Below are 15,730 nucleotides of genomic sequence, written 5' to 3' on the forward strand. Positions count from 1 at the left end.
CATTGTCTTTATACAAGGTAGCAATTATTGGGATCAAATGGGAATGGAAAGGTTAGTGTAGGTTATATGAATCCCTGAACAGAAGAGTCTTTAGGAAGTGCTTGAAATTCACCCTATCTGTAAATAAAGTAGATCACTAACACAGTCTCCGGCCACCCACGGCACATCGCTCTCTCCAATGAGGTGACGTTTTCACCTGTAGAGCAATAGCCGTGTTAGGATGTCAGTTGACACGCACGGCTATTGGTCTAGAGGTGGTAATGTCTCCTCATTAGAGAAAGCCCTGTCGTGGGTGGGCGAGGCGCTGAGTTAGTGATCTACTTTCTTAACAGATAAGCGTGAGTTTTACAAAACAATGAGAGAAACTGTTTATTTTTAGTAACGGTAAATCCTGCTGTTTGTTATACCCTTGGGTTTACCATCACTTTAAAGTAGACAACCCAAGGTATTGATCTAGGCCTATCTTGGTATATTTGATGCCACTATTTGGCCCGCCAGATACGATCATATAAAAAATTTTTTACTTTTTTGCAAACTTTAGGTTTCTCACAAAAATGTATTTACTCATAACTACTGCAGTCATATGGCAGATGGTTGTAAAATCTTTTCTTGGATCCCTCTTGTTCAGAAATAGCAGATATGCATGACTTTACCTTGGGGCCTCCCCAATCCCTACCTAACGGCTATCTACCCTCCACCCCCATTGGTCACCACCATCATATGTAATGTCAGTTTGTCAGTATGCACATTAGAAGGTGTGTTGTGTGTTTTTTTTTTTTCTTCTGCAGTATAGTAATGCCTCCCATTAGTGGTGACCATCTTGGGGTACGAGCAGCTGTCTACCAGTACACCACTGTGCTGCCCTCCCACCGGCACCAACGAGATCCATGCCGACAGTGACAAAGACTGTCACGATCTGACAATCTGCCTTCATATGGCAACAGAGCACTGATCATACTCTGTTACTATATGAAGCAGATGCTGGAAGCCCAGGAAAAGCAAGTCTCAGTTGTCTCTTATCAACCGAGACTGCTTGGGCTTCCAGCAGTATGGACGCAGATCTACGTTCTGTGGTACACTAGGCTATGTACAGCATGACGTAGATCTGGGTCCATATGGCAGAAGGGGTTAATCTAGTCTCTGCTGTGTCAAATTTTAAAAACTGCAGAATTATGTCTGAAACTAAAATGGGAAAGAAAAGCAGATCTGTAGACCCTCTATTTCATTATGTTGAAAGTGATGATTCTATAGCTTTTTCTCATGGCCTGTTATGCTTTGTTTTCTTTAGGAAAATAAAGTGTCATTATGGTCCTCTGGAGATGTTGGCGCAATGAATTTGGATGAAGAGTATCAAGGAGATCCTAAATTGCTATGTGATATTAGACATAGTGGCGATGTGCTCGATATGCAGGTATTGTGTGATTACCTCATAGGGTTAAATGCAACATTGCAGCTCTTGAGCAGGAGACAGCTGATTGACGCATATGCACGCAGCTGCCAACCACTAGCTGTCTTGCTCAGGAGCTGCAATTTGTTTTGGCTCCAAGAAGTGCTTTAGCTATGTTTTCTTTAGTGTTATAATGGAAAATCAAAATGCTTCAACTCAAAACAGCATTTTAATGCTTCCTTAAGGAAAGGTTTCAATACAAAATTAAACTAGTAAAATAAGACTGTCCAACTTCTACTTATGTAATAATAATCTCACATCTGATGGTAGACAGACAAGATACTGCAAGCATCAACACTTTTTTTTTTTTTTTTTTTTTCAGCTCATGAATATTCTTTAAAATACCCTAATGCTTGCAAATTCTTTTTAATCCACTCAAAGTAAAACAAAAATGCCCTCAGTGTCTCGGATATATTCTTGTAGATAAATACATTTTATAATTTATTTGTGAAGTGTCACCAAATCCTGTAGCGATGGATACATGAGTAGGGTACACAATAACACTGATTCAATGATGGGATTGAGTTGGGGGGGTGCCTATGATGCCCTCCAGCCGCATCCCTTTTAGCAATCGGCTGTGGCTTCAGTACAGCCAAACATCCTAACAGCGGGAAAGGGTTAACTAGGCCTTTGACCCTTTAGTATTTGGTTCTGGGGTGTTCTTTATTTACCGATAATACAACTTTTTTAAAATTTTTGTTTCTGTAGTTTTTAGATACAGAAAGAATTGTAACTGCTTCATCAACTGGAAGTGTAACAATCTTCCGTCATCATCACAACAATCAGGTAATCGTGTCCTAAATAAGGTGTTTAAAAACAAATGCTACAGTTGTTGTCTTGTTTTTATTAACATTTCTTTGTGCACAAAGTTTTCAACTTTTAAATTATGCCGTTTGAGCTAAAAGGGCCATGAAGCCTAAAATAATTATTTCATGATTCAGGTAGAATGTACAATTTTCCAATTTAATCTATTATCACATTAGCTTCATGCTCTTAGTATCCTTTGTTGAAGGAGCCGTAATGCACTACTGAGAGCTAGCTGAACAAACTGGTTAAGCCACTGGCAAGACCTATATATGCAGCTAGCTCCCAGTAGTGCATTGCTAATCATTAGCCTTCCTAGGTATGATTTTTAACAAAGTATACCAAGAAAATTGGAAAGTTGTTTAAAACTGCATACTCAGTCAGAAGCACCAAAGTTTTATTTTGACTTTAAGGGACACTGAACCCAAATTTTTTTTTCTTTTGTGATTCCGATAGAGCATGCACATTTAGTCAACTTTCTAATTTACTCTTATCAATTTTTCTTCATTCTCTTGCTATCTTTATTTGAAAAAGGCATCTAAGCTTTTTTTGGTTCAGTACTTTAGACAACACTTTTTTAATGGTGGATGAATTTATCCACCAATCAGCAAGAACAACCCAGGTTGTTCACCAAAAATAGGCCGGCATCTAAACTTACATTCTTGCATTTCAAATAAAGATACCAAGATAACGAAGAAAATTTGATAATAGGAATTAGAGCATGAAATTTTAAGCAACTTTCTATCTGAATCACAAAATAAATGTGGGTTCAGTGTCCCTTTTACTGTTTCTTTAAGGCATTTTTATTGTTTGGGTAAATATGGATTTGTTTTTTTAGTTTGTTGTTATCCAGCCTTTGGCTTAGTAGCCACAATGCTGTATTTTCTTTTTTAAGACACGATGAGTCCACGGATCATCTTAATTACTAATGGGATAGTCACCTCCTGGTCAGCAGGAGGAGGCAAAGAGCAGCAGAGCTGTTAAATAGCTCCTCCCTTCCCTCCCACTCTAGTCATTCTCTTTGCCTACGTTAGTGATAGGAAGAGGTAAAGTGAGGTGTTAGATTAGATTCTTCAATCAAGAGTTTATTATTTTTAAAGTAGTGCCAGAGTGCTGCTTTGTTCTAGGGTGTAGCCGTAGTCCATGTCAGTCTCTTCAGTAGAGCTTTGGTGGCTTTAGAGCAATGGGAACTTGTGGACATAATTCTCACTGCGCCTCCCATGTTTTTGCTGCCCTGCATGCCTTAGTCTGAGGAAAAGGATTACTCAGCATGCCTTTTTTCCACAGGTCAATAGGAGGGAGAGGACCTCTTAAACCTGGGATCTGCCTTGCTGTCAGGCAGAAGAGGAGGTAAGTGCTGACTTTTTATCTAGGGATAGAAGTTTAATCTCAGAAAAAGTTTGGGCACTGTATTACTTTATTCAAAGCCTCATTTCCAGTAAGGAATAGCTTCTCCTTTTTTAAATTAGGGGGCACTTTGACAGTTTGGATATTATTTTTCTATAAGCCACATTGAAGTTGATATATTCTCCTACTGTGTTAGGAGCTACTAGGCAAACTTGTAAGAAGGCACTGGGCTAGAATGGCTTTATTTCTGGGGTAACGGATCTCACTAGGAGGCTAACATGCGGTAGTGATGTTTGGGTTACATTTTTGACTAACATACTATCTTATATGCAGTAGCACTATTTGCCCCCAGGTTTGCAACAGGGGTTGCTAGAGTGGTTCAGTTAGCTCCCGGTAGCCTATCTTTAAACATAATAATGGTGACCGGGAGCTTATTGTTATTATGCCCACGATTGGCGGAGCAAGTTTTGGCGCCGTTTTGGGTTGCGCATTCATTTATTTCTGCACAGTAAAACTATGTCGCAGAAATGAGTGTTATCACGCCCACGAGGGGCGGGGCTATGTTTGAGGCGGTTTTTAGAAAAATTGGGCAGTTAAAATCATTCCAATATCGGAAGGTTGAGCCACTACATAGTTAGAATACTCTGTTATACCACAGTGTAACGCTATATAGTCCAACACAGTCTTTAGTATTTTACTTAAACTAAGGTGTAGATAGGGTCTGCAATTTTTGTGAGTTAAATTAACTTTCTGCTGCACACAAAAATTAAGAGGTTACATTTTAAAATTTAAAGATACAGTAACACTTTTTATGTGTTAAATTTTATTGAAAAATTTCAACTGTTTATTGGTTTAAATCATCCTTTGTGACTCAGGATGGACCTAGAGGCCTTGCTAGGTGTCTCTTTTTTTAGGTTTGGATGCCAATGTGGTGCTTCCAATCCTTTTCTCATTTATTGAGGGATCTTTAATAGTTAAAGATAGACCTATTCTGAACCTACTCTTCCTAAGGCACATGCTACTTAGGAGTCTTTTGACTGGTTAAGATATGCCACAACATTTTTCCCAAAAATGTATAGCCCACATGCAGTGCCCTGTGTTTCCTCTCGCACTCAACCTGGAGTTTTCCTTGCTTTTTTTGCATGGCTGGTTTCCCACTCTGTAGGGAAAAGTGCAAGAGGTTATATGTTCAATCAGAAAATAGTGTGATTGATTTAGTTGTAACTGTTCTGAATGTTTCTTCCCTGTAGCTGATAGAGGAAGATTCTTTGGTAATATCCGATAAAGAATTCTTTGACTCAGATGGGGTAATACCTTTATCTGATCCTAAGTTTGTTCTCTTTTTGCCTTAGCTTGTATACCTCCATTTGCTTCTTGAGGAGGTTTTAGCTACCCTGGAGTCCAGTTAATTATACTAAATGTGCCCTTCATGGTGAAGCTTTTTCTTGTACCTTTATAGTGCTATACCAGGTCTTGCAATGGCAGACAGCGGTGTGCATTGCTACCGTCACTAGTACGGCAGCATATTGGTTTGAAGCGTTGTCTAATACTTTCAGGACAGAAACTTCTTTGGATGAAACCCAGGATAGGATAAAAGCTCTTATACTAGCTAATTCCTTTTTTTACTAATGCTTCCCTTCAAGTTATCAATCTGGGAGCAGAGATTTAGGGTTTTTCTATTCTAGCTCGCAGAGCATTATGGTTAAAGCCTTGGTCTGCGGATGTGTCCTAAGTTTTTAGCTATTCCTTACAAGGGGAAGACCTTGTTTGGACCTGGCCTGTCGGAAATTATCTCAGATATCACGGGAGGTAAGGGTCATCCTCTCCCGCAGGATAAGAGAAACAAACAAAAAGGACGACAGAGCAATTTTCGTTCCTTTCGAAATTTCAAGGGAAATTCTCCTCTTCTGCCCCCAAACAGGAACAGACTAGGCATACATGGAGACCCAATCAATCTTGGTGTCGGATAAAACAATCCAATAAGCCTGCTGTTGAATCAAGGACAGCATGAAGGACATGCCCCGATCCGGGACCGGATCTTGTAGGGGGCAGACTTTCCTGCTTCATTCAGACTTGGGTTTGAAATGTTCAGGATCGCTGGGCAATAGAAATAGTGTCCCAGGGATACAAGTTAGAATTCAAGAGTTTGCTTCCCAAGGGTAGGTTTCTGTTTTCAAGATTGTCTGTCTGCAGACCAGACAAAAGAGAGAGGCGTTCTTACAAGGTGTAAGAGACTTTTCCAACATGGCAGTGATTGTTCCTGTTCAAGAACAGGGTCTGGGATTTTATTCCAATCTGCTCATAGTTCCCAAAAAAGAGGGGAACCTTCAGGCTAATTTTAGATCTCAAGAAACTACACAAATTTCTTAGAGAACCGTCCTTCAAGATGGAAGCTATTCGTTCCATTCTCCTTTTGATCCAAGAGGGTCATTTTATGTCAACAGTGGATTTCAGGGATGCGTACCTAATATTCCCATTCACAGGGATCATCTCAAGTTTCTAAGGTTTGCTTTTCTAGACAAACTCTTCCAATGTGTGGCTCTCCCTTCGGTCTTGCCACAGCTCCTAGAATTTTCTCAAAGGTTCTGGGACCGCTGTTGGCGGTGCTTCGGTTACGGGGCATTGCAGTGGTGCCTTTTATGAACGACTTAATAGTCCAGGCGCCATCCTTACAATCCGCAAGATTCTACACAGAAATGTCGTTTTTCTTCATGCGAGCTCACGGTTGGAAGGTAAATTTGGATAATAGTTCCTTAGTCCCAAATACAAGGGTAACTTTCTTGGGAACCATAATAGATTCCCTATCGATGAAGATTTTTCTGACGAGTCAGGAAATCAAAGATTTTCAATACTTGTCTAGCTTTTCAGTCCACTCCTTGGCCATCAGTGGTTCAGTACATGGAGTTCATAGGGCTGATGGTAGCGGCAATGAAAATCATCCCGTTTGCTCGGTTCCATCTCTGCCCTCTGCAGTTAATCATGCTCATCCAATGGAACAGATTATGCGGATTTGTCTCCTCGAAGACATTTTAGAGCATGAGACAAGGGATTCTCTTCAATGGTGGTTGACTCTGGATCCTCTTTTCCAGGTAACCTGCTTTCGCAGACCATCTTGGGTGAATGTGACAACAGACGCCAGCCTTCTAGGGTTCCCTAACCGGAAGTGTTCTCCAGCTTGATTCTCGGGTGGGGTCAGCCGGAATTAGACCTCTTGGCTTCTCGACAGACTGCCAAGCTCCCGAGATATGAGTCGAGGTCCAGGGAGTCCCAGGCGGAATTGATAGATGCTGTGGCGGTTCCTTGGACCTTTGGTCTAGCATAACAAATTCCTCAGTTTGCGCTTCTTCCTAGGATCATTGCTCGGATCAGGCAGGAGAGGGCATCAGTGATCCTCATTGCTCCTGCTTGGCTTCGCGAGATTTGGTATGCGGATCTGGTGGATATGTCATCTCTGCCACTGTGGAGACTTCTGTTGAACAAGGACCTTCTAATTCAAGGGTCCTTTCACCCAAATCGAGTTTCTCTGAGGCTGACTGCTTGGAGATTGAACGCTTCATTTTGTCTAAGCACGGTTTTTCTGACTCGGCCTTAGAGACCATGATTCAGGCTAGCAAGCCTGTAACTAGAAAGATTTCCCATAAGATTTGGCGTAAATATCTCTTTGGTGTGAATTCAAGAGCTACTCATGGAATAGAGTTAGGATTCCTAGAATGCTGTCTTTTTTTTTTTTTTCTCCTAGAGGGTTTGGAGAAAGGGCTTATCGTCTAGTTCCCTAAAGGGTCAAATCTCGGCATTATCTATTTTGTTACACAAACGTTTGGCGGATGTTTCGGATGTACAATCATTTTATCAGGCCTGTGTTCAAGCCGGTTACTCCTCATGGAGTCTGAATTTAGTTCTTAAACTTCTTCAAGGGGCTCCGTTTGAGTCTATGCGTTCCTTCGATATTAAGTTGTTATCTTGGAAAATTGTATTTCTTGTTTCCTCTGCTTGTAGAGTGTCAGAGCTCTTGGCATTGCAGTATGAGTCTCCTTACCTTACTTTCCATTCAGATAAGGTAGTTTTATGTACTACATTAGGATTTCTTCCTACGGTTGTTTCTTATCTGAACATTAATCGGGAGATTGTTGTTTCTTCCTTGTGTCCTAATCCTTCTTCTCAAAAGGAACGACTCTGTACAATTTGGACATAGTCCGTGCATTAAAGTTTTTCTCCTGCAGGCGACTAAGGATTTTCGTCAGTAGTTTCTTTGTTTGTGGTTTTCTCAGGAAAACGTAGGAGACAGAAGGCTACGGATACTTCTTTTTTTTTTTTTTGACTGAAGAGTATCATACGTTTTGCATATGAGTCTGCTGGACAGCAGCCTCCATAGAGAGTTACGACTCATTCCACGAGGGCTGTCGCTTCCTCATAGGCATTCAAGAATGTAGCTTCTGTGGAACAGATTTGCAAGTCTGCAACTTTGTCCTCTCTTCACACTTTTTCAAAGTTCTTCAAATTTGATACTTTTTATTTCGGCCGAGGCCGCTTTTGGGAGAAAGGTTCTTTAAACATTGGTGCCTTCAGTTTAGGTTACCTGTCTTGTCCCTCCCATATCATCTGTGTACTCCAGCTTGGGTATTGAATCCCATTAGTAATTATGATGATCCGTGGACTCATTGTGTCTTAGAAAAGAAAATTTATGCTTACCCGATAAATTTATTCCTTTAACACAATGAGTTTACGGCCCGCCCTGTTCTCTTAGACAGGTTTTGGGTTATTGTACACTTCAGACACCTCTGCACCTTGGCTTTATCTTTCTTTTCTTAACTTTGGTCGATTGACTGGAGTGGGAGGGAAGGGAGGAGCTATTTAACAGCTCTGCTGTGGTGCTCTTTGCCTCCTCCTGCTGACCAGGAGGTAAATATCCCATTAGTAATTAAGATGATCCGTGGACTCAACGTGTCAAAAAAGAAATAAATTTATCGGGTAAACATAAATTCTTTATGTGGGTACAATATAACAGGAAATCTTAACCAGTTGCATCTTGCTATTATCTATATGACAAGTGATGTTGTCCCTTTAAAACAGATAATACTTTATAAGTTTTCTTTAAAAAGAGCAGAATTAACTGTTACCTGTAGTGTTCTCCCCTGGACCTTTTTAATGGGAGCACCACCCGACTGATTTTACTGACCACATGGCTAAAATGTATGCCAATATTAAAGGGACAGTCTAGTCAAAATTAAACTTTCATGATTCAGATAGGGCATGCAATTTTAAACAATTTTCTACTTTACGTTTATCATCCAATTTACTTTGATCTTTTGGGTTTCTTTGTTAAAAGCTAAACCTAGGTAGGCTCATATACTAACTTCTAAGCCCTTGAAGGCCACCTCTTATCTCAGTGCATTTTGACAGTTTTTCACAGCTATAGAGAACTAGTTCATGTTTTCCATATACATAACTGTGTGCTCACTCTTGTGGAGTTATTTATGTCAGCACTGATTCGATAAAATGCAAGTCTTACATTTCTGCCCCCATAAAATGCAATTAAATACCGTAAGCTTAAAATCTGCTTTTGTGTGTCCTTTAAACATGTCAAAGTGAATTCAATTTCTTCAATACTTGCCAAACATTTGACTTGTTTTGTATGCTTTTGAAGACTTTGTCAGTAAATCACAGGTGGGAGCGAGCACATCACCATATTGGATCTGACTCAGCAGGTGCTCCCTGCACCAGTGTCGTTTGTAACAGTCCAGAAATTGTTTCTGTTGGAGAAGATGGCCGTATGAATGTTTTCAGAGCTGACAGCAAAGAGATTGTGAGGACAATAGGTAACTCACGACATACCATTGTATTTCCCTGCTTTTATCTTTTTTCTGTCTTTCCAATTATAAGTTTTAAATAAATACATTGCCTTTATAGACATTCTTTTAAGTAGGTTTCTTTATCCCTGAAAATTGCTGCATGAAAAATGGCAATGTTATATAATATAGCCACACTTAATTGTCAAGTAATCCTATTAGCCGTTAGTTACTTTTCTCTTGTAAGGTGTATCCAGTCCACGGATCATCCATTACTTGTGGGATATTCTCATTCCCAACAGGAAGTTGCAAGAGGACACCCACAGCAGAGCTGTAATATAGCTCCTCCCCTAACTGTCATAGCCAGTCATTCTCTTGCAACTCTCAACAAGCTAGGATGTTGTAGGAGAGAGTGGTTAAATATAGTTAGTTTATTTTCTTCAATCAAAAGTTTGTTATTTTTAAATAGTACCGGAGTTGTGCTATTTTATCTCAGGCAGTAAATAGAAGAAGAATCTGCCTGAGGTTTCTATGATCTTAGCAGGTTGTAACTAAGATCCATTGCTATTCTCACATATGTCTGAGGGGATTACACAGATGAGGTAACTTCAGCGAGAGAATGGCGTGCAGTTTATTCTGCTATCAGGTATGTGCAGTTATAATTTTTTCTAGAGATGGAAAACACTAGAAAATGCTGCTGATACCGGATTAATGTAAGTTAAGCCTGAATACAGTGATTTAATAACGACTGGTATCATGCTTACTCCCAGGGGTAATACCCTTATGATATTGCAATATAAACGTTTGCTGGCATGTTTAATCGTTTTTATATATGCATTGGTGATAAAACTTTATTGGGGCCTAGTTTTTTCCACATGGCTGGCTTAAATTTTGACTAGAAACAGTTTTACTGAGGCTTTCCACTGTTATAGTATAAAAGTTACAGTTGGTGCAGTTAAAATTACAAACTGTGACATCCAGCTTCCCTCAAAGGCCCTCTGAATGCTATAGGACATCTCTAAAGGGCTCAAAGGCTTTCCAAAGTCGTTTATTGGGGAAGGTAGGCCCACAGCTTGCTGTGGCAGTTGGTTGTGACTGTAAAAAAAAAAAAAAAAAAAAAAAAGTCTATTTGGTTTTTTTTGATCCGTTTTTTGAACTAAGGGGTTAATCATCCATTTGCAAGTGGATGCAATGCTCTGTTAGCCTATTACATACACTGTAAACATTTCGTTTGATTTACTGCATTTTTTCACTGTTTTTCAAATTCTGACAAAATTTGTTTCTCTTAAAGGCACAGTACCGTTTTTTATATTTGCTTGTTAACTTGATTTAAAGTGTTTTCCAAGCTTGCTAGTCTCATTGCTAGTCTGTATAAACATGTCTGACATAGAAGAAACTCCTTGTTCATTATGTTTAAAAGCCATGGTGGAACCCCCTCTTAGAATGTGTACCAAATGTACTGATTTCATTTTATGCAATAAAGATCTAACTCTCTCCACGTGTCAGACTAACTCTCCCCACGTGTCAGACCCTTTGACTCCCGCCCAAGGGACTCACGCTCAAATGGCGCCAAGTACATCTAGGGCGCCCATAGCGTTTACTTTACAAGACATGGCGGCAGTCATGGATAATACACTGTCAGCGGTATTAGCCAGACTACCTGAACTTAGAGGTTAGCGAGATAGCTCTGGGGTGAGACAAAATGCAGAGCATACTGACGCTTTAAGAACCATGTCTGATACTGCCTCACAATATGCAGAAGCTGAGGAAGGAGAGCTTCAGTCAGTGGGTGATGTTAATGACTCAGGAAAGATACCTGATTCTAATATTTCTACATTTAAATTTAAGCTTGAACACCTCCGCGTGTTACTTAGGGAGGTTTTAGCTGCTCTGAATGACTGTGATACCATTGCAGTGCCAGAGAAATTTTGTAGACTGGATAAATGCTTTGCAGTGCCGGTGTGTACTGATGTTTTTCCAATACCTAAAAGGTTTACAGAAATTAATAATAAGGAATGGGATAGACCAGGTGTGCCGTTCTCTTCCCCTCCTATTTTTAGAAAAATGTTTTCCAATAGACGCCACCACACGGGACTTATGGCAGACAGTCCCTAAGGTGGAGGGAGCAGTTTTTACTCTAGCAAAGCGTACTACTATCCCTGTCGAGGACAGTTGTGCTTTTTTAGAGCCAATGGATTAAAAATTAGAAGGTTACCTTAAGAAAATATTTATTCAACAAGGTTTTATCCTACAGCCCATTGCATGCATTGCCCCTGTCACTGCTGCTGCGGCGTACTGGTTTGAGTCTCTGGAAGAGGCTTTACAGGTAGAGACTCCATTGGATGACATACTTGGCAAACTTAGAGCACTTAAGCTAGCCAATTATTTCTCCAACATTGGTGTGTCCGGTCCACGGCGTCATCCTTACTTGTGGGATATTCTCTTCCCCAACAGGAAATGGCAAAGAGTCCCAGCAAAGCTGGTCACATGATCCCTCCTAGGCTCCGCCCACCCCAGTCATTCTCTTTGCCGTTGCACAGGCAACATCTCCACGGAGATAGTTAAGAGTTTTTTGGTGTTTAAATGTAGTTTTATTCTTCTATCAAGTGTTTGTTATTTTAAAATAGTGCTGGTATGTACTATTTACTCTGAAACAGAAAAGGATGAAGATTTCTGTTTGTAAGAGGAAGATGATTTTAGCAGACAGTAACTAAAATCGATTGCTGTTTCCACACACTACTGTTGAGATGAAGTAACTTCAGTTGGGGGAAACAGTTAGCAGTCTTTTCTGCTTAAGGTATGACTAGCCGGTAAGCCATTTTCTTAGTTAAACATAAAAGAATAAAGGGCTTCAAAAAGGGCTTAAAAACTGGTAGACATTTTTCTGGGCTAAAACAATTGCTTTACTAGGCATATTATGCAGATTCTAACTAATTATTGGTATTATAATCTTGGGGAACGTTTAGAAAAACTGAAGGCACTGTGTTGGACACCTTTTTCTGATGGGGGCCTTTCTAGTTATAGACAGAGCCTCATTCTGGGACTGTATAGGGGTTAAATGTAAAAACTGCTCCGGTTCCGTTAATTTAAGGGTTAAAGCTCTGAAATTTGGTGTGCAATACTTTTAATGCTTTAAGACACTGTGGTGAAATTTTGGTGAATTTTGAACAATTCCTTCATACTTTTTCACATATTCAGTAATAAAGTGTTTTCAGTTTGAAATTTAAAGTGACAGTAACGGTTTTATTTTAAAACGTTTTTTGTGCTTTGTTGACAAGTTTAAGCCTGTTTAACATGTCTGTACCATCAGATAAGCTATGTTCTATATGTATGAAAGCCAATGTGTCTCCCCATTTAAATTTATGTGATAATTGTGCCATAGTCCAAACAAAGTAAGGACAGTAATGCAACAGATAATGATATTGCCCAAGATGATTCCTCAAATGAGGGGAGTAAACATGATACTACATCATCCCCTACTGTGTCTACACCAGTTATGCCCACACAGGAGGCCCCTAGTACATCTAGTGCGCCAATACTTATTACCATGCAACAATTAACGGCTGTAATGGATAACTCCATAGCAAATCTTTTATCCAAAATGCCTACTTATCAGAGAAAGCGCGATTGCTCTGTTTTAAACACTGAAGAGCAAGAGGACGCTGATGATAACTGTTCTGACATACCCTCACACCAATCTCAAGGGGCCATGAGGGAGGTTTTGTCTGATGGAGAAATTTCAGATTCAGGAAAAATTTCTCATCAAGCTGAACCTGATGTTGTGACATTTAAATTTAAATTAGAACATCTCCGCGCACTGCTTAAGGAGGTGTTATCTACTCTGGATGATTGTGACAATTTGGTCATTCCAGAGAAATTATGTAAGATGGACAAGTTCCTAGAGGTTCCGGTGCCCCCCGACGCTTTTCCTATACCCAAGCGGGTGGCGGACATAGTGAATAAGGAGTGGGAAAGGCCCGGCATACCTTTTGTTCCCCCCCCCTATATTTAAGAAATTATTTCCTATAGTCGACCCCAGAAAGGACTTATGGCAGACAGTCCCCAAGGTCGCGGGGGCGGTTTCTACTCTAAACAAACGCACTACTATTCCTATCGAAGATAGTTGTGCTTTCAAAGATCCTATGGATAAGAAATTAGAGGGTTTGCTTAAAAAGATTTTTGCACAGCAAGGTTACCTTCTACAACCAATTTCATGCATTGTTCCTGTCACTACGGCAGCGTGTTTCTGGTTCGAGGAACTAGAAAAATCGCTCAGTAAAGAATCTTCGTATGAGGAGGTTATGGACAGAGTTCAAGCACTTAAATTGGCTAACTCTTTTGTTTTAGATGCCGCTTTGCAATTAGCTAGATTAGCGGCGTTAGGGTTTGCTGTCGTGGCGCGCAGAGTGCTTTGGCTAAAGTCTTGGTCAGCGGATGTGTCTTCCAAGACAAAATTGCTTAACATTCCTTTCAAAGGTAAAACATTATTTGGACCTGATTTGAAAGAGATTATTTCAGACATCACTGGGGGAAAGGGCCACGCCCTCCCACAGGATAGGTCTTTTAAGGCTAATAATAAGCCTAATTTTCGTCCCTTTCGCAGAAACGGACCAGTCTCCAATTCTGTATCCTCTAAGCAAGAGGGTAATACTTCACAACCCAAACCAGCCTGGAAACCAATGCAAGGCTGGAACAAGGGTAAGCAGGCCAAGAAGCCTACCACTGCTACCAAAACAGCATGAAGGGATAGCCCCCGATCCGGGACCGGATCTAGTGGGGGGCAGACTTTCTCTCTTTGCTCAGGCTTGGGCAAGAGATGTTCAGGATCCTTGAGTGCTAGAAATAGTTTCTCAAGGTTATCTCCTGGAATTCAAGGAACTACCCCCAAGGGGAAGGTTCCACAGGTCTCAATTATCTTCAAACCAAATAAAGAGACAGGCATTCTTACATTGTGTAGAAGACCTGTTAAAGATGGGAGTGATACATCCAGTTCCAATAAGAGAACAAGGAATGGGATTTTATTCCAATCTGTTCATAGTTCCCAAAAAAGAGGGAACATTCAGACCAATTTTGGATCTAAAGATCCTAAACAAATTTCTCAGGGTACCATCGTTCAAAATGGAAACTATTCGAACGATCCTACCTACTATCCAGGAAAATCAATGTATGACTACCGTGGATTTAAAGGATGCGTATCTACATATTCCTATCCACAAGGAACATCATCAGTTCCTAAGGTTCGCTTTTCTGGACAAGCATTACCAGTTTGTGGCACTTCCATTTGGATTAGCCACTGCTCCAAGGATTTTCACAAAGGTACTAGGGTCCCTTCTAGCGGTTCTAAGACCAAGGGGCATTGCAGTAGTACCTTACTTGGACGACATCCTGATTCAAGCGTCGTCCCTGTCAAAAGCAAAGGCTCATACGGACATCGTCCTAGCCTTTCTCAGATCTCACGGACGGAAGGTGAACAAAGAAAAAAGTTCTCTGTCCCCGTCAACAAGAGTTCCCTTCTTGGGAACAATAATAGATTCCTTAGAAATAAGGATTTTTCTGACAGAGGTCAGAAAATCAAAACTTCTAAGCTCTTGTCAAGTACTTCATTCTGTTCCTCGTCCTTCCATAGCGCAGTGCATGGAAGTAATAGGATTGATGGTTGCAACAATGGACATAGTTCCTTTTGCACAAATTCATCTAAGACCATTACAACTGTGCATGCTCAGACAGTGGAATGGGGATTATACAGACTTGTCTCCGATGATTCAAGTAGATCAAAAGACCAGAGATTCACTCCGTTGGTGGCTGACCCTGGACAATCTGTCACAGGGAATGAGCTTCCGCAGACCAGAGTGGGTCATTGTCACGACCGACGCCAGCCTAGTGGGCTGGGGCGCGGTCTGGGAATCCCTGAAAGCTCAGGGTCTATGGTCTCGGGAAGAGTCTCTTCTCCCGATAAACATTCTGGAACTGAGAGCGATATTCAATGCTCTCAGAGCTTGGCCTCAACTAGCAAAGGCCAAATTCATAAGGTTTCAGTCAGACAACATGACGACCGTTGCATATATCAATCATCAAGGGGGAACAAGGACTTCCCTGGCGATGAAAGAAGTGACCAAGATAATTCAATGGGCGGAGGATCACTCCTGCCACTTGTCTGCGATCCACATCCCAGGAGTGGAAAATTGGAAAGCGGATTTTCTGAGTCGTCAGACATTCCATCCGGGGGAGTGGGAACTCCATCCGGAAATCTTTGCCCAAATAACTCAATTATGGGGCATTCCAGACATGGATCTGATGGCGTCTCGTCAGAACTTCAAGGTTCCTTGCTACGGGTCCAGATCCAGGG

General features: G+C 40.8%; 1 protein-coding gene across 1 annotated transcript in view; it reads left to right on the top strand.

The window, feature by feature from the left end:
* The window catches only part of LOC128643764 (nucleoporin Nup43-like), a 64,059-nt gene that overhangs the window by 24,813 nt on the left and 23,516 nt on the right, over positions 1-15,730 (top strand). The window contains exons 2-4 of the mRNA XM_053696582.1: positions 1,289-1,411; positions 2,156-2,233; positions 9,243-9,414. Of these exons, the coding sequence (XP_053552557.1) occupies positions 1,289-1,411; positions 2,156-2,233; positions 9,243-9,414 (373 nt within the window). The remainder of the gene's footprint in view (positions 1-1,288; positions 1,412-2,155; positions 2,234-9,242; positions 9,415-15,730) is intronic.

This window comes from Bombina bombina, unplaced genomic scaffold (genome assembly GCF_027579735.1).
Source record: "Bombina bombina isolate aBomBom1 unplaced genomic scaffold, aBomBom1.pri scaffold_1327, whole genome shotgun sequence".
Taxonomy (NCBI): domain Eukaryota; kingdom Metazoa; phylum Chordata; class Amphibia; order Anura; family Bombinatoridae; genus Bombina; species Bombina bombina.